The following is a 23,288-nucleotide window of genomic DNA, read 5'->3' as shown; positions in this document are numbered from 1 at the left end:
CTTAGACAATTACAACAGTTTCCAGACCATGACAGCATCCACACCACACACCGTGCAACAAGTTCTCTGCTCCAAGACGGACCAGAGACTCCCTGCACTACTCCCTCCCTGCCAGAGGCACCAGCACTGGCCCCTTTGGTTTTCCCAAGGGCTACCCCGGCTCCTGGTTGGAAGCAGGGAAGGCAGGAGTGGTAGACAACTACTGACGAGTAGCTAGCCATGAGTATCCTTGGGCTTTGGGCTTCTTTCCCACTAAAGAGTGAGCCCAGCCCACCCACCTCCAGTTAACATCCAGCCCCAGATCCCCCAAGACATCATTTCAGAAATCTGCAGCATTTTCATCACCACCTAAGGCCATCACTGCTTTCATGTTTGCACATCGCTTCCTCCATCTCAAAAGCACAAATACCTTTGTTAATGATCAAGGATATCTCTGTTAAAGGTCAGGCTTCTGCTTGCTCCCTTCCCATGCACAGGCAGCAAGGCCAGAGCAATGAGGTGACCAACCCAGCGCCAACGGTGACTGACAAGTCAGATGGACCAGAGGTTTTGGCAAGGTTCATCTCACGCAGCCATCTAAAGCAAGGAGAGGCCAAGTAAATGGGCTGTGGGCTGGAACTGCTGTAACACAAGGTCATGGCACAGAATTGGGGTTTTAGAAGCCACCGCTGTGCTCTCCAACACATGCAAAGGCTGGAGCAACCCCAAGCAGGCTCCAGGTACCCTGGGAAGAGCCATCACCGAAGTGACAGCACCCAGAATTGATTTGTGGCATAGTCCAGAGACATCAAGTGGCAATAAAACCATAAGTGGCTTCAGGATAGCAAGCCCCATCCGCATGAGATGAACGGTGGCTTTTAAAACCATCACTAAATCCCATCAGTGCTACATATACAAACCTCATTTATTTAAAAGGCTCCCATTAAAGTACCTTTTATTCCTAGCAAGAGGCAGTTTTAAATTGCAAAATAATTCTTGGATCAACCAACAGCTGTCTTCATTCCCAAAGGAAGAGAGGGGCTGCAGCAAAGGCGGGCCCCTTGGGGACAAGGATTCTTGGACACTGTATTGAGTGTCTGGATGACATCTCCAGTGCCCCGGTGCGGGAGTGCTGGTGCAGCAGTGATGTCTTGTGCCTTTGCCACAGCGTGCAGGGTCTCCGCTGAGTTGCTCAGGATGACTTCACTTTGGAGAACTCTCAGGATCCACAGCAGGTCTCACCCAGCATGGACATGTCCCAGTGGGAAACGTGCCAGGGCTCAGGCTTCGGCATCGTCCTGGCTCAGCGCGGCAGCGTCGTGTAGGAGCGGCGTTGTCTCAGAGGGGGGTGGTTTGCTCTGTGTGGTGGGGTGATGTGGGGGTCTCTGCAGAGGAGAGGACAGCAGTTACAGCCATGCACACGGTGGTGGCACCGCGGTCAGGCCACAGCCCCGCTTATAACACACGCACCCCAAAGCTTTTGGGCTTTCACATGGCCAAGAACCCCTTCCTGAAAGCTTCTGATGATTTTCTGTACCAGCTCCCTAACAAAATGAAGCTATTTCCATTCCTGCACTTGTAACAACACCCCCAAATGCCCAGCCTGAAGAGCTGTGTCACATGTGGGCCTATTGCTGAACCCTGGGAGCAAGGAAGACATACCCTTAGTGGAGGAGGATGAGGTCAGAGAATACTTAAGCCACCCAGACATATGTAAATCCATGAACCCCAATGGGATGCACCCACGAGAGCCGAGGGAGCTGGCTAATCTCACAGTAAGGCCATTCCACATAATCTCTGACAAATCCTGGCACCTGGGAGAGGTGGCCAAATCCTGAAGTAAAGCAAGTGTCACTCCTATCTTGAAGTGCAAGAAGGAAGGCCTCAGGACGTACAGGCCAGTCAGCCTCCCTCCAATCCTTGGGAGAGGGTGATGGAGCTACTGTGCTTGACCAACCTGGTAAACTTCTATGATTAAACAAATGGCTTGACAGATGAGGGCAGAGCTGGGGATACTGTCTACTTAGATCTGAGTAAGGTTTTCAACACTGTCTCCAGTAAGAACCTGTATGGCCAGGCAGTGAGCTGGACTGAAACTTGGCTGAAGAGACAAGCCCAGAGCATCATGAGAAGCGTGACTGAGGCCAGTAACTAGCAGTGTACATGAGGGGTCAATACTGTCTCCAACTCAGTTTTACATCTTTATTAATGACATGTATGCTTGCTGAGGACACCAAATGGGGAGGAGCAGGTGATACACCAGAGGAACATCTCAGGCTGGAGAAATGGGCTGAATGAACCTCATGAGGTTCAACGGGAGGATGTGCAAAGTCTTGTACCTGGGAAGAACAAACCCATGCCCCATGACACGGTCAGGGTCACCCAACACTTAGGCACTTTGGCAGGAGAGGACCCAACGGTCTTGGTGAACACCAAGTTGAACATGAGTGAAGAACAACATCCCACACAGCAAAGGGAGCTAACCATATCCTAGGCTCCATTAGAAGTGATTCCAGCAGGTCAAGAGAGGTGATCCTTCCCCTCTACTCATCACTGGTGAAGCCACACAAGGAGCACTGTGTCCAATTCTGGGCTTTCCAGGACAAGAGAGATGGAGCTATGGGAATAAGCAAAGGGCCACTAAACTGATTAAGGGACTGGAGCAGGGGGGTTGGAACTGGATGATCTTAAGATGCTTTCCAACCCTAACTATTCTATGATTCTACGTGTGCAAAGGCCCAGAGAGCTGGTGCTGATTAACCTGGAGAAGAGAAGGTTCATGGGGGGTATTACCAATGTATGCAAGTATACAAACGGAGGGTGTAAATACACAGCCAGGCTCTTCGCAGTGGTGTCCAGAGGACAGGACAGGACAAGAGCCACTGGCACAAGCTTAAAGACAGGAAGTTCCACCTGAACATTAGGGAACACACTTGGGTTTTTCTCACTCTGAAAACTGTAAAAACTGGAATAAGTTGCCCAGAGAAGTTGGGGAATCTCCATCCTTGGAGATACTAAGAGACATCTGGACATGGTCCTGGGCAATCAGCTCTAGGTGGCCCTGCTTGAGAAGAGCTGATGGACTAGATGACCTTCAGAGGTCCCTTCCAACCTCACCGATTCAGTTACTTTGTGATCCTGTAATACAAACCCAGATTTTTTAAGACATTAGAAATTCCCTCTTGAAAGCCTTTCCATGGAGGCTCCCCTATATCCCGAAGGGGAATGACACCCACCAAGTGACTACCTCTGTTACCCCATGAGGTTTTGCCCATTCCAAAACTTACCTCTGGATCTGAAATACTCAGAGTGGGAAGAAATAGGCAAGAAAAGTGTTTCCTCACACCAGTTCTACTTTTCACCCTAATCCCTGCTGATAGTATTAGGGCTGCGTATCAGGCACACCAGGAGAAACAATAAAAGCATGTGCGTGCAGCCCAGTTAAGTGTGAGTATTAAGACATCTAAATTGCCCTGAATAAAGCCATGAGACACTGTTTATATCCAAGCTTGCTACGAGGGCATGTCTGGTAGATGCAGACAGTACGCATTGCTGTTTGATTGGCTTTAAGCAAAGTTTAATCAGATCAGGACGAGACAAAAGTGTGTTACCTTGACTGGGTACCCACCTACAGTCTGGCTTCCCGCAACACCGTCCCCTTAACCGGAGGCAGCTTTTTGGCAGAGGTGGCCTGGTTGGCCTTATTACTGTCTGAGCTCTTTTTATTGCTACTCCAAAATAAAGTGCATTTTTCCTAGAAGACAATCAGGCTCGTTTATGGTGCACTTGGACAGGAATTCCATGAGGGTTCCAATTTAAGAGGAGATTTTCAAATCATTGTTTAACTAGAATCTAGTTATTAACAAAGATTTCAAGATCTAGGTTAAGCTAAGGCCTAGTTTAGATTTTGGGCAGTGTCAAGCCAGTTTTAAATGGTCCGTTTGCTTTTCAAACAAGTCACCACAAAGGCTTTAGGCCATCTTAGCTACAGTGCTGCATCTGGACATGTTTTGCACCTGCAGAGCTTCACACATTGTTTAGAACTGCAGGTCCAACGGATGCATTTCAAACTGGCTCCACTGTCAGCTAGACTAAGATTTAAGTGCTTCATAGCACTGCATCTGGACCGGCTTTAGAGCACATTGCTCCCTCCAGAAGCCAGAGGCACACAGGATACTCCAGTAAGGAGCTGGGATCAGGGAGACCTTCGCACTGGCAGACACGTGAAGCTGTGGTCAATGCCCCTGCTCAGTGCCCCCCCACCTGTGTCTTCAAGAGGGAGGACTGTGCATGATTAAGCAATCATCAGCAAAGATCAGCAACACTTCAATCAAAGGAGGAACACACCTTGGCTGCAAATTGCTGTCTTCCAGTTTACAAGCTCTTATCTATTCATTAGACATGAGACTTTCATGTGTTGTTGCACAGCTTGCTTAGATTTAAGGTCATCAAGCCTCTCATTTATCACTTTTCAGGTAGTCAGGCACCTCCTGCAGCTGATTTTCAGTTCTAGCACTTCACCACACTTCTGGCTGAGCACCCAAATACAGCAAGCTTATGCCTGGGTTTGGGGTATTTCACAGATACTCAGTTGACTTGAACAGATTTACAATCCAGCTTTTCTTCCTGACCCTTCCTGGCACAGTTAAGGCTCTTTGATGGCAGGAATTAAGACTTGCATAAAGCAGGGGAAGGAAATGCCAGCCCAGGGCTGCATAAGGTCTTAGAAATAATGCCAGCAGATAGACATTTTCCAGATATGCTGGTGCCATGCAACAGAGTGAAGTCCACTTGCCAACAAGCACTTGCAGTGCTGAAGCAGAGAGGTTCAGCACACAAAGCCTGACCACCTCAGGAGCACAGTAAGGCTTTAACACCAAGCCCTCGGCCCTAGCATTACTCCCACTCTACAGGGAGGTGTGTGGAAGAACAAGGGGATTTGGGATCATGTGCTTAAGTCAATTAACCAGTTGTAGGCTTGGTTAAAATCCTATTACGTGATACTCTGAGAACCCTGGCACTGTTTAAAGTGGGTTTGTACAAGTGTTTCAGTGAGGGCAGTTACAGGAGATTAAGCAAAAGCAGCCCCTCACACAAGCTCTCCCCTTAGCCTGCTTTCATCCTAAGCATTACCTTTTTATCCCCACAAGTAGCTTCACTTCTGTAACTTCAGAGCCAGCTCAAGACACTTGGTTGTAGTGGAAAAGTAAATAAGCTGGCTTTGAAGCAGGTAAGGGTAGGGAGCTAGATCTCTACTTCAAGAGATAAAGCTTTTAGAAAGCTTAGTGTTATCAGGTGAATGTTTGGGAGCTGAATCTCCATCACACGTTTTAGCTGGTTTATATTCTGCCCTTACAGCTCAGAGCTATTTGGAGTAGTCTGCTTGAAAACAAGCGAGTTCCAAGGAAAGACAGAGCACAGCCAGGGCTGAGAAGCAGCCACAATGTCTGTGCCTCTCCTGCAAGAACACAGCGACTGCGATTCATTAGAGAACAAGCTGTGCTCAAGTAGCTCTATCCTCTCGAGAAGGCTCTATTCAGATTAGAAAACTGTTGGGACCCTGCAGAGATGCACAGATTTGTGCAATGGCACAGACCTGCTGCTTTCTATGGAGGCTGGGTTGATGAGCAAGGCTTGTTCTTTCATCAACTGGATGAGCTGAGAAATACCTCCTCCTACAGGAACCCATTTCCATCGATGCTGTGTGCTGAGAAAGCCAGAAATGCTTTCATGTTATCTATTTGCAGCCCAGTTTCTAGATGGCTGAGGAAGTCCTGCTGCTACATGCTGGCCTCTGGCACCATTAGGTCACTGTTCGTGCCATCAGCCAATGTTTCCTCAGGAGTGTTAGATTGTCAGCCCAATCTACATCATCTGATTAAGTCTGATTGGACTTACAGCATTTCCCATTAGACATCTGCAGGTTCTTACCTGACTCATTGCCATGAGTACAGCTGCTGAGATAATGAGCGGGATGCTCAGCCCAAGGCAGATATACTGCAGGTAGTCCAGCAGCGATGGGATCAGCACCAGGTTGGTGTAAAACTGCTTTAGGACCGAGCCTTCGATGGATCCACTCTGCTCAAAGAATCAGAGCTGTCAGTGGCATTTCCCTCCCACCCAGGGCTGAGACAAACCAGCTGCACAACTGCCCTCCCAGCACAGATCAGGGAATTGAAGCAAGATTCAGTCAGACTAGAGGCTTTTACTAAACAGTTGGAATCAGCCAGGCACGCACACAGCTGGAAACTGCACTCCCAGGCCCACATTAGCATGGGGATGCTGGCAGCTCTGTTGTGGGCCCTATTTAACCCCACATCTAGGGCAGAGCCAGAGATTTACCAACTATAGTGCAGGGTTTGTTCAGCTCAGAGGGATTAATGGCACAGCCAAGTATTATAAAGCCTTCTGTTGGTGCTTAACTAGTCTGTCTTGCTTAAAGCTTTATCCAAAGTGGAGTTTCCCCAGCACCGGGTGATGCATAAGCAGTTCCACCTCCCACAGGAGGGGCTCTGAAGGATCAGGTCAAGGAAGGCAACTCACCTCTGCAAACCACAGCAGCGGCAGGACCACTGGCTTAATCCTCCCTGTTTGACTGGGGGAAGAAAAAACACACACACTTAGATTTCTGGTTGATCAGGCCACAATTAGAGTCATAACTCTTCCTAAAGAGCTGGGTCTGACAGACTGGTAATGGCCAGGGAACAGTGTAAAGAAGTAGCAATTCCTGCTGCTTCAGTGAGCTGCTCCCCCCTTAAGGGACCAGGTCCAACTTGGCCCTTTTACACAAGCACAGAACTTATGCTTCTATTTGTGCTTAGCAGTAAGTGCCATTCCAAATCTGGGCTGCAGGGACATGAACTCAATGAACTGGAATGCTAAACTTCACATGGCTGCAAGACATCTTGGTCACCTGCGTGGTAACAGAGGGTGCAAGCTCACAGCACTGGGGGCTGTCTGCTGGTGTATGCCCTAAAGCCAGTCAAAGCAGCAAGAGCCATTCTGTTTGCTATCAGAGCTGAAAGTGCCTTTTTGGACACAGGCTACAACTGTCAACCCTGTGGACAACGCATGTTTTGCCTCTTCAAGTTGGATGTGACACCTGAGCAACAGCAGAGTGCAGGGGAACCGCTTCTGTGCCTCACCAGGAGGAGCCATCCACATACTGCACTGCTAAAGCATGTCAGTTTGAGGTCACTGTCATAGCTGGCATTTCACCACATGAGCCAGCTGGCTTCTGCAACTGTGACAACTGGTAATATTGAAGCTACTTCATCTCTGGGCAGAGTAAGCTCTGCTCCAGGGAGATGGACATTTCTAAAAGGTGACTACTTACATTATACCAGACACCTGTTTTATGTACAGGTTCAGCTGGAGCTTGATGGAGCAATTCATGGGGATGCCAGTCAACTGCATAGAAAGAGACCAACCAGTTCATCAGTAAAGACAACATTTGTCTGGAGAGCTTCGCAGAAGAGCGACCCTTTGCTTCCCATCCTAGCTGCTCTGGATTGGATCATCCAGAGCTCTGCTGCAGTCACCACACACAGGATCAGGAGCATGGCTGAGGTTTCCACCAAAGCACAAGCATCAGCCAGGCAGGCACCAGTCCCCAGGCTCTGGGGATGGCTGCTAACAGAGGAACAGCACTGTCCCCATGGCAGTTTGCAGAAGGGTCACCAGACAGTGAGACTGTTGCAGCACCTCCTTTGGGGTGGTCTGAAGGCACAAAGTTAACCTGGACACACATGGCTGCTGCAGAAGGCAGCACACAGTCAGCAGGCAAACAGCATCAAGGGAGGTGTTGTATGACCCAGGGCTTGTGGGGCTCAGCATAAGCAAGTTCAAATTACCAAGCAATGTATGTAACCTGTAAGTGACGCCCTACACAGGATGCTTTAATAGAACTCCAGTGTTTTCTGAAGCCTGATAAGCCTTTTCTGTTGTTCATCCTACCAGCAGCAGGATAGAAATGCATCGATGCAAAAGATTTGTGCAGACAGGAAAGGACAAAATGTTTCTCATAATGAAGAACAGATAGCACTGTCCACCAACATCCTAAGACCATGAAAACACCCCACTTCAAATCTGGTCTTGATGACACCCATTAAGGCAGTGGTTTCTCATGACACTGCAGTTTTGCAACACATTAAGGGCAGAGAGTTTTTGCTGGATTGCCCGTTTGCACTCAGCAGACTGCAGCTAGATAAGAATACAGTTAACTGTACTGTTATCAGTAGATGTTTGATACTGTAATAAACTTAATTAGATTTCCATAACTGCGATAAGAAAAGCAGAGAGAACCCAATGCCTAGATAAGCAGCACAGCTCCCTTTGCCTCAAGAAGGGAACTTGTTTCTTGCTTGGACAAACATCACAATGTTTGGAAGATCTGACCACATGCCACACAGGCCATGGGTGGAAGATCCCAAAGTCCTCTCCCCATCAGCAGCTGGGACAACGAGTCAGGACACCCCAACTCATCACCAATGGAGCAGTAACTTCACCCTCACTATAGATGAGAAGTGTAACACAGCAGCAGTGCAGTGCCAAAGCAGCTAGTCAGATGAGCAGGTTGAGAGACTGGAAGAAGCCGGCCCAAAAACAGTGGTGACAGCTTCAGCGGCAGCATGATCTCAGGCTTTGCTAGTTAGTTCTCATCTCAGATCTGGGGCATAACTGGGCTGCTGCTAGATACACCTCCTGGTGTTACAGACCTGAGTCAGTGGAAAGAACTTGACTCTGCTTACCAAAACAATTATGCTTATAATTGGTTCTGCAATTCTCTACAAGCCAGGCTAATTATTCAATTAGTTTATGGCTGTGACATTTTTTATCTGCACTTGTCCTCGCCAGTCTTTGCACTATGGAACCTGCTCAAATCAGTGCCACTGGAGCAGAGCAAGGCTACCACGCAGCCGGAGGCAGGCTCCACACGCAGCCCAGCGGGACCCCCAGGGCACAGTGAGGCTCCTCCATGGAGGAGGACCCTGGCAGGCTCATGCTCATGCTCACACACACTCACCGGGTGCACGTCGAGGAAGAGCGCGTGCTGGTCCTTGTCGGGGTGCAGGCCTTCAACAGCATCCAACAGGACTGGGTCAGCATTGTAGAAGTGAGGATGTGAAATGAACATGGGTGCATCTGGATGAGAGCAAAGACACTTAAAGTTCATCCAAACCCATCTGAGGCTCCTTGCTGTGATTTTTTAGCTATTGCAGCACTTGTTCTGAACAGGCTTTTATACTTTTCTCCTCCCATCCAGAAAGCTTCTTCCCTTCCCTCCCTGAAGCTCTGGGAGAGTAAAGACCTAGTGCTTAACCTACGCTCTCCCACCTATGCAAAACACACTGCAGTGGCAACTCACTGTACCCAGACACAGGCTAGGGCACTAAGGCTGAATTCTCACACTCCTGCATAACCTACCCTCAGTGTCCAAAGCTAACATTTAATTTGGCAGTTACACAGCCTGCCTCGTCCCACCTATGCTCCTCTGCCTACTCCCTCCACAGCCCAGGGGATATAAAACTCCCGTTGTATCCTTAGGCATTCCCACAAACACCAGGCTGTCATAGGATCATGGAGACCAAGAGGACTTCGCGTACAAGGATTTTCCCCCTGTCCCTCCTTGCTGAGATGCCTGCGGGTGAGAACGCCATGCACAAGACCCCAGCACTCCGTAGATAACAGAGCTGGTTTTCCAGACAGCCAAGCTCATATCAGATCCCCATAGTTTAACACTGGTACAGGGAAAGCCAGAGGAGGAAAGGACTTACTCAGCCTACAGGAACTGACGTTCTGGATGCCAGACTGCATGCAGGGGCAGAAGCCTTCATTGGGTGGATAGTCAGTGCCATTGGCAAAGAGAGTTTTTGGTGCCACAAAGCGATAGGTGGGCACACCCTGAAACTTCCCGGACTGCTCGTACACCAGCCTCATGGATCTGGAAGGGTTTCATTGGAGAAGGATCAGGATTAGACAACAAGCTCCCAGCCCAGAATTGGGCTCTTATCTTTGCTGGATAAGATGCAGTTGCAATGTAACTTAGACTTTGAGATTGAGATAAGCACTCAAAGCAGTGCTTTGGATGGGGAATGAGTATTTAAGCCATTTGCTTTCCATGTTTTAAACACAGATAAAGGGTTGGTCAGAACTAGTTGTGGACAGAAAACACAGGTTTTAAGTCAGTTTGCATATCCAGGTGAGGTTAGTTTAAAGGTATATAGTAACCCCCAGGGCTGCTCTCCAAGAGGTAATACCCTCTTTGTGCAAGCCTTGGCTCCGAGGTGCTCAGGGGACATGCACAGGGGATGGACACTGGCTAAATCTCTTTCACAGCACAACTTCAGCACAGAGGCTGTCAGGGGAGTGGAAGTTTTTACTACATTATGCAGCAAGACTCTTGACACAACAGGCTGTGATGTGATGCTGCATTACTGCTACCAGCTGTAAGGAGAAGATGCAAGCTTCCAGGAGGAAGGTTTCCTCCTTTCACACTCAAGCAAGGCTTACAGGGATGCAGACAGCCTGGGCAGAGGGTGCTTATTTCTACAGACACCTTCTGACACCAGAACCAAGGATGTGGGATTTAGTGCATGTTCAGCAGTTACGTGGATGACTCTTGGCTGTGCTCACCTTCCAGCAAGGAGGCAGAGGCTGCTGCAGCACATCAGCAGGATAAAGCCTTGCCTACCTTGCAGGGACATCCAGGTAGCTGCATATCAGCATCAGCTGCATCTAATGTGCAAACAGCACAGATGTGCCCTGCAGCAAGGCAGATGTGCTCTTAAATCTATTCACTGATCTTTGTGACTCCTTCCTCTCTAGCCAGGCTAACAGAGTGGCAATGGGGGGATGTGGGGAGAAAAGACAGCAGAGCCATTTCCCCCACAGCACGGTCAGGCAGGAGCCTCCCGTGCTAACTAGAAACCAAGTACGGTTTTGTCCTCTTCACCGGATGCCTTGCCAAAAAACATGCTCTGCTCCCTAGAACTCTACAGAAACAGGCATCTGTATTTAAACTATGATTACCGGTAAACTTCCCTGTAAGTTATCGGCTCCGGTGTCATTTTGGTATTTGCTGATGCCCCTTATGTAGAGGAATTCCTGCACTAATACTTGGCTCAGCTGACTTTGCTTGTTTGAAGAGGTCATTGTTCTCTATTCAACAAGAGCACTTGCTTGTTTTGCGGCACTATCTACAAAGCCTGAATTAACATTATCTTTCCCAAGCTGGGGACAGGGGTTTGTGCCACCTCCCGTCTCCCCTCCTTCCAGCCTCAGGGAATTTCCACTCAGGCGGGCTCTGCAGGGTACTTTAACCCCTGTGTGATCACCCAAGTCAGGGTGTCTTTACACAGGACAGATGCACAGTAGCACTGGAACAAAGCAGCAAAAAAAAGAGAAGAAAAAGCAGCAGCCTGGCAACAGGGGCACAACCCCCCCAAAATCACTTCTGCAACCATTTAGTCAGCTGAAATAGTTCTGCAAATGGTTATAGCTGCATTTCCTTGTGACAACTCTTACTTCTCCCTCTCACCTCCCACGTCTTATCTAGACGGGTTATTTTCTACTGCTTCAACATGGGCAAGTTTTACTTCCCCAGCAATCTGGGAGGTATTTATGAACAGCACGAGCCACTGCTAATTAGACAACTACGCTGTTTGCAAAGCTCAGATACTGCAACATGGAACCATGGCTGAACTTTAACTACAGAATGGAGCCCTGAGCCCTCTGCGTCACTGCACACGTACGCCGTGGGCACAGGATGAACATTGCATCTCCTGCACAGGGACGCGCTGGCCTCACCTGCAGGCATCCGGGCTGTAGAAATCCAGCGATGTTGGGGACATGAATGGTGGCCACATCTCTCCTGCTGTCCCATTGATCATGTTGCAGCCACGGCTCCGCCAGTAATTCACCTACAGGACAGGAGTAAGAACAAGGAGAGAGCTGGCTTCCAGGCCTGCATGGGACATCCACAACTCTACACTGCTTCCGAAGCAGCTTGAGGCTGCAACACTGAAGAACTTCCAAGATCTTTCCCATTCAAAGATCTGCATAATGAGTGGAAAAACAGGACAAGATCCAGCAGTCTCTAGTGCTCCCACAGTGATTGGTCTGTAGATTCAGTTGATTTTAGGAGTGGAATCCCACAAGGGAAGAATAAGCACTCCTTTAACAAGTAAAGAAACACCTTAAACACAGGCCATGGGACCCTGGGACTTCAACTTTAGAAGCAACCAGCTCCAACAGGATTTCAACAGGAATCCAAGGGACACAGATGATGAGCTGAACTTAATCCTTCATGTAAGCCTCTTGCTACATAGAACAAGAGCCACCTTCTGCCAATTTGCCAGAAATTGCAGCAGCTGAAGTCCTGTAGAAACTTGCCTTCAAACCTGAGACCCAGAGACACAACAACACCAAAAGCTTCCAGTTTATCATGCTTTAGATCAGGCACTGGCCCCCTATAACAGTTTTTCTGCTTGACACTTACCTCCTTTAGCCCATTCCATGAATCCACCATGTGAACTTCACTGATGTTCTTCATGCCCGTGTTCACTGTGAACAGTCCTGAATTGGAGTTGTTGAACTGCAGAGAAGAGAGGCTAATTTTTAACCATTATACACAACAAAACTGCAGTATGTTACTGACTTTGCACACTTCCTCAGCTCTATGGGTGCTCCACAGACTGTAAGCTACTGAGCTTCTATTCATTTCAGTTGCCAGCAACAGCTTCAAACACCAGCATTTCTGCCCAGGTGGAGAATTAAGGCAGCCTGACACAACCACCAGCTACACATGGCTGCTCCAAACACTTTGTGAGGGGATTGAGCATCTGGGCTGCCCCTAAGACCAGCACTGCTGTGATTTTAGTGTTCCCAACCAGCAGTTTACTCACCTCCACAAACATGCCAAATTTTCCCTTGAAAGGGATCATGCCGGGAACAATTGCATTTATGGCATCTATAAGAGGGTCTTCGTAGCCCCACATGATCTCCCCCACTGTCCGGTTCATGAACGCCTGCTGTTTCAGGCCAGCCAGGGCTCCACTCAGTAAAATCTTCACAAAGGTTGGCAAGTTTTCCATCATTACAGCTGCTCCCTGGGAAAGAAACAAACCTCAGATGAGAGGCCCACCTTTTCCTCTTTAAGTGGAAGCAATGCATCTTTGGTGCTCAGCAAGATCCTTTGACCACATCAATCTACATCCCTCAAAAAGTCCTTTGAACAAACAACTGCTTTGTTCCAAGCCTCCAGTTTTGGAACAAAGCAACTGAGGGATCACAGCCTTCGTTTCCCTAGAGGATGCTCAGGCAAGGTTGCAGATGCAAGCCCAGGTGCTTTGCCAGCCCCTCTGCACACTCTGGGTTTGGAAGGATAACAGCCCAAAGCAACAACCAGCACTCAGAAAGCTGAACATTGCATGTTATAAGCTTAATCACTTAATTGCTTTATTAGCCTTAAGCCCTAAATGAAAGTAAGCTCTGAGTCAGTACTGAGCATCATCGCCCTTCCCTCAAGCTCAGAAGTCGGTAACTATCCATGGAGCAAATTCTTACCATCATCAAAATGTTTGGCACAACAATGTAGTCGTCTTCACGGCCGTTGGACAGCTCTGGCTGGAAGAAGAGTTTCCGATATTCCAGGAAGGAGACGGTGTCATTGTCATGGAATGTGATATTTGTCTTATACCTGAACTCTCTGCAAAGAGATGGGAGAGATCATGGGAACCATCGCCCCAGGCAGTACCCCTGCAAAGCAAAGCCTGTGGGTAAGGAGGGGCTGCACAGGCCTAGGCCTGCTTCTGAAGAACAAGGAGACCAAACCCCAGGAAGAAGCCAAAGGACAGCAGGGGAGGCAGCATCCAAGGGAACATGGTATCAACCTCACAGTCCAACCACGGTTAGGGTCTAGCAGGAGGAGATGGCAGCCTGGGAGCAAGGCATCCCTGACAGACTGGATTCTGCAGCAAAGCACAAAGTGTTTCTTCACCACTCAAAACCCAGCTGATGAGAAGTTTGAGACAAAAGCATAAAAACTCACTGCACCTACAGTCATTGAAAAGCCCAGCCATATCAGGGAAATGCCCAGGTAAGCAAACCTACACCAACACACATGTCCAAATAACTTCCAGAACAGAAGATGACCAAACTAGATGCCACGAGACCCAGCACTGAGCCCCCACTGATTTGCCCCAGATCTCCCTGATGGTTCCCAGGTTCAGGGCACCTTGACCTTCCTTCATGGCTCTCCTCAAGGCTTCAGGTAGTACCACCTCCTGCACACTGCCCAGCACTGCTCCCCTTCACTCCATGCTATAGGGGCATCTCAGTCTCATGGAGGCCACAGTAGCACGAGGTTCTCCCCAACACTTGTGAGCCTGTTACAGCTCCCAAGGGAGCTGAAGCTCAACCCACCAGCAAAAACAAAGTCCTTTATTGTGGAGCCTCTGCTTTACAGTGCACATTAGGGAAGGGCACTAATCTCTCCCAGCGGGAACACAAGGACACTAATAAGCTTTGCCCCTTTGTTTATTCTTATTTACAGTGAGGGAAGCCTTTTTCCCAAGCCAAGTGACTGATGAAATCACAACATACAGAACCCACATGGTGTTACGGTGTGACCTGGCAAGCCCAAAGGAAACAAGGGCCAACATACTGTCAGGTTTCCCCCAATGCTACTGAAACAGCTTTGGATTAAACCAGTAATCCTTCTGCCTGAGCTTGCTTAGGCTGCTGACCTAGCTTTGCCTACATGTGTAGGCAAACACATGCTACTTAGGGGTAAATTCACACACTCAACCTCCACCATCACTTTGTGTTTCAGGTCCTGAGAATAATCTGGGGCTTCAATGACCATCTTCAGCCATGACAAATAGACCCAGCCCTGCTGTAGGTGGGCCTGATCAAGTTTTAGTGCTCCATACTGGTTCTCATAACCACAGCATTCATTTTAGGCAGATTCAGAGTCTCATGTTGGATTGGCCTGAGACCTCTTACCCATGAAGTTTGATATTGAGGTGACTCTGACTCTGGAACTGGACTCTCAAATGTACAGTGAAGATAAAACCAGTCCACTTTGAACATCTGGCTTGCCCACCACCATACCAACACCCCTCATGCCTACATTTGGACCATATTTAGTCTGGCTGCCCAACAGATCCCAGCATGGGGCTGAGCTCCACGACTCAGTGAAGCACAGGCCAAAGGTCCTCCCTAATTCTGGCTTTAGCAAGATCAGGGCAATTAGAGCACATATGGGTCACCTTAAGATCCTGTGCCACCAGCCTTGCTCCAAGTATGTTGATGCTATGCCCTCCAGCCAAAGGAGATAGCCAGAAGCCTGGCAGGCAGCATGGTGAATGTGCTCAGCCCTAGCTGGACCACATGTGGTACCTAACCTGTACACATAGGGTCCACGCTGGTGCAGCGCCGGCTTTGCTCCCTGGAGGACCTGGTCGGGGTTCAGCACTTCAAAGAAATACATTGACATGTAGAAAGGAACAGGAATGTCCTTCCACATCTTGAAGGAGATGCTGCCGGGGTCGATCCTGACATTCTGCAAGGGAAAAAACAGAGTAAGGAGACAGCTCTTGGGATCAGTGGCTGCAGCTGAGCACATCCACCCTCAGATCCATGTCAAGCCCAGCTGAAGGTGGCAGCTCCAGCAGGGGCTCTCCAGAGGATCCAGGCATGTTATGCAGACTGAAACTAAGCCAGATCTAAACCGGGAACTCTTCCGCATGCAGAAGCGTCAAGTTCATGCCACAGGATGTCTGTAGGCTTATTTATTCAGGCTCAACTTTCCAGATCCTACCCACAGGATTTCAGAGCTCTTTTGATGTGCTAGAGGCTTGCTTTGAATTATAACAAGCCAGTACTAAATTATTCACAACTCCGCATATCTGACTTGCCAAGCATAAACTACCCTGTCCTGAAGTAAGCCAATCACCTGGCAAGGCTTGGCAGCCTAAAGCAGGCAAAGGCTGGGAATCACCGTGCCCATTGACACAAGTATAGGGGTACCACCACGGAGGGCCCACTAGATTCCCAAAAAGCAGACAGAAAACTGGGATGGCAACCGAGCTGGGTCCCAACAGCGCAGTGCAGGACACCTTTGCGTCCCCTCAGCTCCATCCTGCAGTGACTCATAGCTGGTCATAAGGCAGGTCAAAAGGCCTTATGAAGAACCACAACCCTGGTTCCCATATTGCTGTCTTGTTTGCTGGGAAACACCTGGAGGAGCCCAAACGTGACTTAAGCCCTCACCAGGTTCCCAGTCCAGGAGCTGGCATCTGGCCACGTCTGTTTCAACTCCCTCCCAGCCTCCTGGGAACTGCCTTACAGACAAGAGCCTGTTCGTTCCTTCTTGAGCACTTTTTCTGGATGAGTTCCACCATAATCTGTGCTTCCTCTGCAAGCACAAGCCTTTGTTACTTGGGTTAAGTAACCCAGCCAGCTTATGGAAGCGGGTTTGATCCGCTAATAGCCAAAGGCACATGGCTGTTATCCCTTTGCAGCTCAGTTCCATAATGGTTCTCCTGCCCTGGAGCAACTTGATGTGAACATACATGTATTTGCTGCTACGTGGGGCTGAGTTGTGAAAGCTGCCAGAGGCTTCCCTGCAATTCTGCATCTTTAGCAGTTTCAAGGCCAGGCTGTGCTACCTGCAAGCAGAAGCAGCAGCAACAGGACATGTTTCTATTTAGCCTGCTTTATAATCCTGACTCCTGAGTGTCCAACAGAGTATGAGCAGCAACATCTGCTTTCCTTCACTTGCTTATTCCTGCACCCCCTGGATCCCTTCCTGCATATGCATTTATCTATATAATATGTTCCCAGTCAGACAGAGCTGCATCCTGGCTCCCTGCTACATTTCTCAGCCTTCTCCCATCTGGGCACAGCAGCTCGAGGTACTCCACAGATGCTACAAATTAAGACCTACTTAGGGTAGCTTTAGAATTCAGCCACTTGTAGGTCAAAAACATGGTCATACGCCTAAATGGAAAGAACATGTTTCACTTAGGTGGATTACAAAGCATCACCAAGATGTTTGATCCCTCCTGAGCAGACAGTGGTCAAATCCTGTTCCTCCAAGAGGGAGGCTTCAGCCACCCTGCTCAGTAAAACCAAGAGCTGAGGTTCCCTCTTCAGATGAGGAGCAGCAACCACGCCGTGCCCAAGCACAGCCTCAGTGTCAGACCTCATCTCCACATCCTCTCACCACCATCCTGAAAGAGCAAAGCCAGTGCTGTCCGTCTTCTCCCAGCTTTCAGGCAGGACAGCACAAGAGCTCCCAGGTGGAGCAGAAGCATCAAGTGGCAGATGGACGAGTTGATGCAGCCTCACTGTGTTACAGCTCGTATCTTAGGCGGGTCGGTGGCACTCCAAGGGCTTCCAGAAAAGCAACATTCCCAGGTTTTGCAGATTCAGATACACTTTCTGATACAGATTCAGTTCCTGCAATGGGGCAGGAAACAGGCTCCAAGCTTCCTGTTTCTACTGCATGTTACCCACAGACCTAAGGACACACTCAAATCCACTGCCTCTTTGCAGCCAAGTCCTCCTCCACCTTGACAGAGCTCAGGAACATGGGGCTATGGATATATCTCACCACCCTGGATATAACTCAGTTATTTTTTCTATTTCACATCAAGTTTCCTAAGAGCTCAGGACCATTTTGAGTCATGCTGGAAATTCAGATCCAAGGGCTTGGGATAAAGTGAAAAGGAACAAGGGCTGGTATTTCCTAGTTGTTAAGTTACTAGGATTTAGCTAACCAGGTAGAAAGAACTGGGATTAGCTAAAAAAAAAAGGGCAGAAAGGGTTTTGCACCAAAAATGTCAGTCCTGTTCTGCAGGGGCCACTCAGCATTTTATCTGCAGGTACCAGCTCCTGATGCCCATGAAACTGAACAAAGACTGACTTTTAATGCTTAAGTCACTGGTCGGTGTGGCTTTGCCCAGGCAGCAGCACCTCCAAAGGATAGAAGTCGGTTTTCAACAGGGACTTTGCAGCACAGCTAACCAAGCCATCGGCTATGGGATATTTACCTCTTCCATCAGAAGCACATTTCCAGGTGTTGATCTGGGTAGAGTGCAAGCCTGAGGAAATGCCCACGCAGGGCACAGGGAGAAAAAGGTTTGGCTGAATGTGGGATTGAGCCAATTGGATCATTATGGCAGGATAAGGTATCCCAGCAGCAAGGATGGGAGTGCTGGTTCCCAAGACCGTGAAGCAGTCACTGAACAAACCAACTCCACCCACAGCCCCATGTCTTAACCACAGGGAACAAACACCCCTTCAGCCTCAGGACACCTGTGGGTAAGACAGGTCTTCAGAGGCAGCTCTTTAGATTTTTGGTGACTTGAAGGTCGCTCCATGCACAAGGCTGCTTCAGAGCCCTTCTGCACATCATCTGTCCCGTTTTCAGTCTGGGAATTGTCTCAGAGTTAAGTCCAAACCCATTAATAAGAGGAACAACTAGTGCGGCAGGTTAAGGCAGCAGGGACAGAAGAAAGGGCTGGTGCTGGGTGCAGTGCTCAGCCTGCCAAGCTGCTGAGCCCAGCACCACCAGCATTGTCCTCCCCATCCAATTCCATCTGTTTCTAAAGCCATTGCTAGCCAGGGCTGAGCTCCCATTCAGCCCAGGCACGTCTGCAACCCAAGCTGGCACATCCCAAGCCGCTATTTGCCCACACTGAGCTTTAGAGGCTGCTCAGAGCCGCAGCGGTGACGCCGAAGCAGAGTCCCCCAGGGCTCAGCTCTCTCACACTGCTCCGCATCACGCTACGCAGGGAAACCTGCCCGAGCACCAGCCCTGGCTCCGGCCCCGCACCACCACCCCCTGCACCTTGCACCGGGATGCACGCCAGCCCCGCTCCGCGCTCCCAGCCCCGCACCAGCTCCAGCCGCGAGCCCTGGGACACCCCGCAGCAGACACGCACCCCTCCCGGCCCCGCTGACCTTGATAACCTGCTCCTTGACGATGCGGGGCCCCACCAGCAGAAGGGAGACCCCCAGGAGGGCGCAGGCCGCCCCGGCCAGCCCCAGCCCCACCGACGCTCTGCGGCGGGCCGAGCCCATGGCGCGGCGCGGCACAGCGGACCCGGCCTGCGCCCGCCACCGCTGCTTTATGGCCCCGCGGCCCGGCCCGGCCCGGCCCGGCGGAGGGACAGGGGCTGGAGGCGGAGCGGAGCGGGGCCGGGGCGGAGTGGAGCCGGGCACCGCCTCTCGCACAGCACCGCCGGCGCGGGAAGGTCAACCCACGGGAAGCGGAACGCGCCGCGAGCGCGGAGATAAACCCGTGCAGTAATGCATTAAAACCATACAAATGTGTGTATTTATGGCCACCACCGCTTAACCTGCCTCCGAGTTCCCAAGGAAATGGGATTTTTGCCTATCTTGCCTGGGTGAGACTTACCCCTAAAAGCATCATGGAAGTAGCAAAAAATCAACAATGAAGGGAACAGTCTGGTTTGTGACAACCTATTTTAAAACAATTATATGCACTCCTTCTTCTGAGGCATAGAAGGCACGCTGCCACTCTTGCAAAGGGCATTTTTGGTTTCCACCCTTCAGCCTCCTTTTCCCACTTCCCACCCCTCACTGCATGGTGAGCTACTCATGAGCTCCAACATCCAGCAACCATCGCTTTCACCACAGAACACGAGTGATTTCCCTCTTGCCAGGGCTTTTATAGTCTATGGGACCTGCCTTGTGACATTCTAGCCCATCGTTGCGCTGTCCACTTAGTGTACAGCTGGAATGAAAGCACATTCCAATTTTTAATAGCCTGGTGTGCCTGAAAATGAGAAGTTTGCTCAATGTGCTTTACAAAACTATCTACCCCATAACCTGACGTGAGGGGGTTGATGAAAGGCTGATGATGAAAGGCCCACTTTAGCCAGATTTCTCAGGCCCAAGGGCTGCAGAATCCGCAGTGACATCCTGCACTGCCACCAAGCAGCCACTCACATCAGAGCAGGCTCTCAACAGCAGCGTTACATTAATCCATTGCTGCAGCAAAACGCGGGGCAGGACCCGGCTGTTTCTGGGTAAAGCTGGATTATCAATGCCTCCCAGCTATTGAAGGTTCACATTACATACGCATGCTTACACAACCCAGCAGCTGTGTAACATCTGCAGACTGGCACCAACCACCAGTCACTGCTTCAGAAAGTTGAGGACACTTACACAACCTCAGGAGCACTGATAGCTGAAGGGTTAGTTAACACTTGCCAGGCCTGTGTAAGCTTTGCATAAGGCTGTTTTGCAATACCTTTTGTACACAGAAGATATGTAACTTTGGTTTCTTAAAACAGCTAGTTCTGTTAATGACAGACATTAAGTATTTTTTTACATAAGTTAACATGACTGCCCACTGTAGGAGAGGATCTGGTTCAAGACCATCTTAAGAACCTGAACATGCTAAGTCCATGGGACGTGATGAAACCCATTCGCAGGTCCTGAAGGAGCTGGCAAATGAAGTTGCTAAGCCACTGGCCATCCCATTTCAAAAAGCATGGCAGTCAGGTGAAGCTCCCAATGACTGGAAAAAGGGAAATATAACCTCCATTTTTAAGAAGGGGAAAATGGAAGACCCAGAAAAGGACACTCACCTACGTTCTGGAAATCCTGGAGCAGATTCCCCTGGAAGGCATGCTAAGGTTGGCGACAGCCAACATGGCTTCACTAAGGGGAAATCCTGGCTGACCAATTTGGTGGCCTTCTGTGATGGGGCTACGGAACTGAGAGTTGGGGGAAGCAGTTGATTTAACCTACCTGACTTGTGCAAAGCTTTTGACAATGTCCCATCCAATATCCTTGTCTTTCAACTGGAGTAACATCAATTTGATAAATGGACAACTTGGTGGATAAAGAATTGGCTGGATGGCCACACTCAAGTTGTAGTCAACGGCTCAATATCCAATTGGAAAGGGGTAACAAGTGCTTTACCTTAGGGGTCAGTGTTGGTACTGATGCTGTTCAATGTCTTTGTCAGCAACATGGACAGTGAGATTGAGCGTGCCCTCAGAAAGGCTGCCAGCATTACTAAGTTCTGTGCTTCAGTTGATACACTGGAGGCAAGGGATGCCATCCACAAGGTGACACACTTAAGAGGTGGACAATGCCAACCTCACAGAGTTCAATGAAGTGCAAAGTCCTAGATCTGGGTTGGGACAATTCCAGGTACAGCTACAGGTTGGGCAGAGGAGGATTCTGGGGTGTCAGCTGTTAAGAAAATGAACATGAGCCGGCAGTGTGTGGCGCATGTTCTAGTGTGAGGCACCCGTGCTCTTGGCAGGGGGTTGGAACTGGATGATCTTAACGTCCTTTCCAACCCAAATAATTCTACAATTCTAACTTGAGACACGAGCTTTTGTGGATACAACAGCTTTATTGGAATGAACAAGTGCAGAGAAACTTTTACTTAATGCAAGGAACAATCAGGAGGTTCAGTTGCCACCTCTCAGGCGCAGCACAAGATGAAGGGTGGATTCCTTCTGGATATTGTAGTCAGACAGGGTGCGCCCATCTTCCAGCTGCTTGCCAGCAAAAATCAACCTCTGCTGGTCAGGGGGGATGCCCTCCTTGTCCTGGATCTTGGCCTTCACGTTCTCAATGGTGTCACTGGGCTCAACCTCAAGGGTGATGGTCTTGCCCGTCAGGGTCTTCACAAAGATCTGCATACCACCTCTCAGACGCAGCACAAGATGAAGGGTGGATTCCTTCTGGATGTTGTAGTCGGAAAGGGTGCGCCCATCTTCCAGCTGCTTGCCAGCAAAAATCAACCTCTGCTGGTCAGGGGGGATGCCTTCCTTGTCCTGGATCTTGGCCTTCACGTTCTCAATGGTGTCACTGGGCTCAACTTCCAGGGTGATGGTCTTACCTGTCAGGGTCTTCACAAAGATCTGCATGCCACCCCTGAGGCGCAGCACTAAGTGCAGAGTGGATTCCTTCTGGATGTTGTAGTCAGACAGGGTGCGCCCATCTTCCAGCTGCTTGCCAGCAAAGATCAACCTCTGCTGGTCGGGGGGAATGCCTTCCTTATCCTGGATCTTGGCCTTCACATTCTCAATGGTGTCGCTGGGCTCAACTTCCAGGGTGATGGTCTTGCCCGTCAGGGTCTTCACAAAGATCTGCATGCCACCTCTCAGACGCAGCACAAGATGAAGGGTGGATTCCTTCTGGATGTTGTAGTCAGACAGGGTGCGCCCATCTTCCAGCTGCTTGCCAGCAAAGATCAACCTCTGCTGGTCGGGGGGAATGCCTTCCTTGTCCTGGATCTTGGCCTTCACGTTCTCAATGGTGTCACTGGGCTCCACCTCAAGGGTGATGGTCTTGCCTGTGAGGGTCTTCACGAAGATCTGCATGCCACCCCTGAGGCGCAGCACTAAGTGCAGAGTGGATTCCTTCTGGATGTTGTAGTCAGACAGGGTGCGCCCATCTTCCAGCTGCTTGCCAGCAAAGATCAACCTCTGCTGGTCAGGGGGGATGCCCTCCTTGTCCTGGATCTTGGCCTTCACGTTCTCAATGGTGTCACTGGGCTCAACTTCCAGGGTGATGGTCTTGCCCGTCAGGGTCTTCACAAAGATCTGCATGCCACCTCTCAGACGCAGCACAAGATGAAGGGTGGATTCCTTCTGGATGTTGTAGTCAGACAGGGTGCGCCCATCTTCCAGCTGCTTGCCAGCAAAGATCAACCTCTGCTGGTCGGGGGGAATGCCTTCCTTGTCCTGGATCTTGGCCTTCACGTTCTCAATGGTGTCACTGGGCTCCACCTCAAGGGTGATGGTCTTGCCTGTGAGGGTCTTCACGAAGATCTGCATGCCACCCCTGAGGCGCAGCACTAAGTGCAGAGTGGATTCCTTCTGGATGTTGTAGTCAGACAGGGTGCGCCCATCTTCCAGCTGCTTGCCAGCAAAGATCAACCTCTGCTGGTCAGGGGGGATGCCCTCCTTGTCCTGGATCTTGGCCTTCACGTTCTCAATGGTGTCGCTGGGCTCCACCTCCAGCGTGATGGTCTTGCCCGTCAGGGTCTTCACGAAGATCTGCATGTTTCTCTGCAATGAGAACAGCTCCACCTCAGTTTCTGGTCCCCATCCTGCCTCAAGCTATTGCTCGGCTGCCGGGGAACGCCCCTCAGCGACGCCACGCCCTACGTACATACGTCATCGCCTAACGTCGTGACGTCAGAGCGTAGTACCGCCCACATCCCCATTCCCCTTCCCGCCCATGACGCCCGCCATCTTGAAGGACCGCTGCGCCTGCGCGGCCGCCATTTTGCCGGTAGCCGCTTG

General features: G+C 50.0%; 2 protein-coding genes across 3 annotated transcripts; both read right to left on the bottom strand.

The window, feature by feature from the left end:
- Window positions 1-886: 886 nt before the first annotated feature.
- On the bottom strand, window positions 887-19,185 carry SCARB1 (scavenger receptor class B member 1). 2 transcript variants are annotated; one of them, XM_057422040.1, is made up of 13 exons: window positions 18,952-19,185; window positions 15,387-15,544; window positions 13,546-13,687; window positions 12,885-13,088; window positions 12,479-12,574; window positions 11,788-11,900; window positions 9,756-9,922; window positions 9,005-9,123; window positions 7,316-7,389; window positions 6,523-6,574; window positions 5,911-6,057; window positions 3,608-3,733; window positions 887-1,364 (listed from the first exon to the last, which is right to left on the bottom strand). In XM_057422040.1, the coding sequence occupies exons 1-12, from the start codon at window positions 19,069-19,071 to the stop codon at window positions 3,608-3,610; spliced, it is 1,518 nt and encodes a 505-aa protein (XP_057278023.1). In that variant the 5' UTR covers window positions 19,072-19,185; the 3' UTR covers window positions 887-1,364. The 2 variants fall into 2 exon arrangements, with proteins under 2 accessions (XP_057278023.1, XP_057278024.1); XM_057422041.1 differs by lacking the exon at window positions 3,608-3,733.
- A 2,180-nt stretch (window positions 19,186-21,365) lies between these two features.
- Window positions 21,366-23,103, bottom strand: UBC (ubiquitin C). Its single transcript, XM_057422042.1, has one exon. The coding sequence runs from the start codon at window positions 23,043-23,045 to the stop codon at window positions 21,444-21,446; it is 1,602 nt and encodes a 533-aa protein (XP_057278025.1). The 5' UTR covers window positions 23,046-23,103; the 3' UTR covers window positions 21,366-21,443.
- Window positions 23,104-23,288: the final 185 nt, after the last annotated feature.

The sequence above is a fragment of the Pezoporus wallicus genome, unplaced genomic scaffold (assembly GCF_028554395.1).
Source record: "Pezoporus wallicus isolate ANWC-B61680 ecotype Strahan unplaced genomic scaffold, APGP_CSIRO_Pwel_v1 contig_12728, whole genome shotgun sequence".
In the NCBI taxonomy this organism is placed as follows: domain Eukaryota; kingdom Metazoa; phylum Chordata; class Aves; order Psittaciformes; family Psittacidae; genus Pezoporus; species Pezoporus wallicus.
This window is presented reverse-complemented; position numbering and strand designations above follow the sequence as displayed.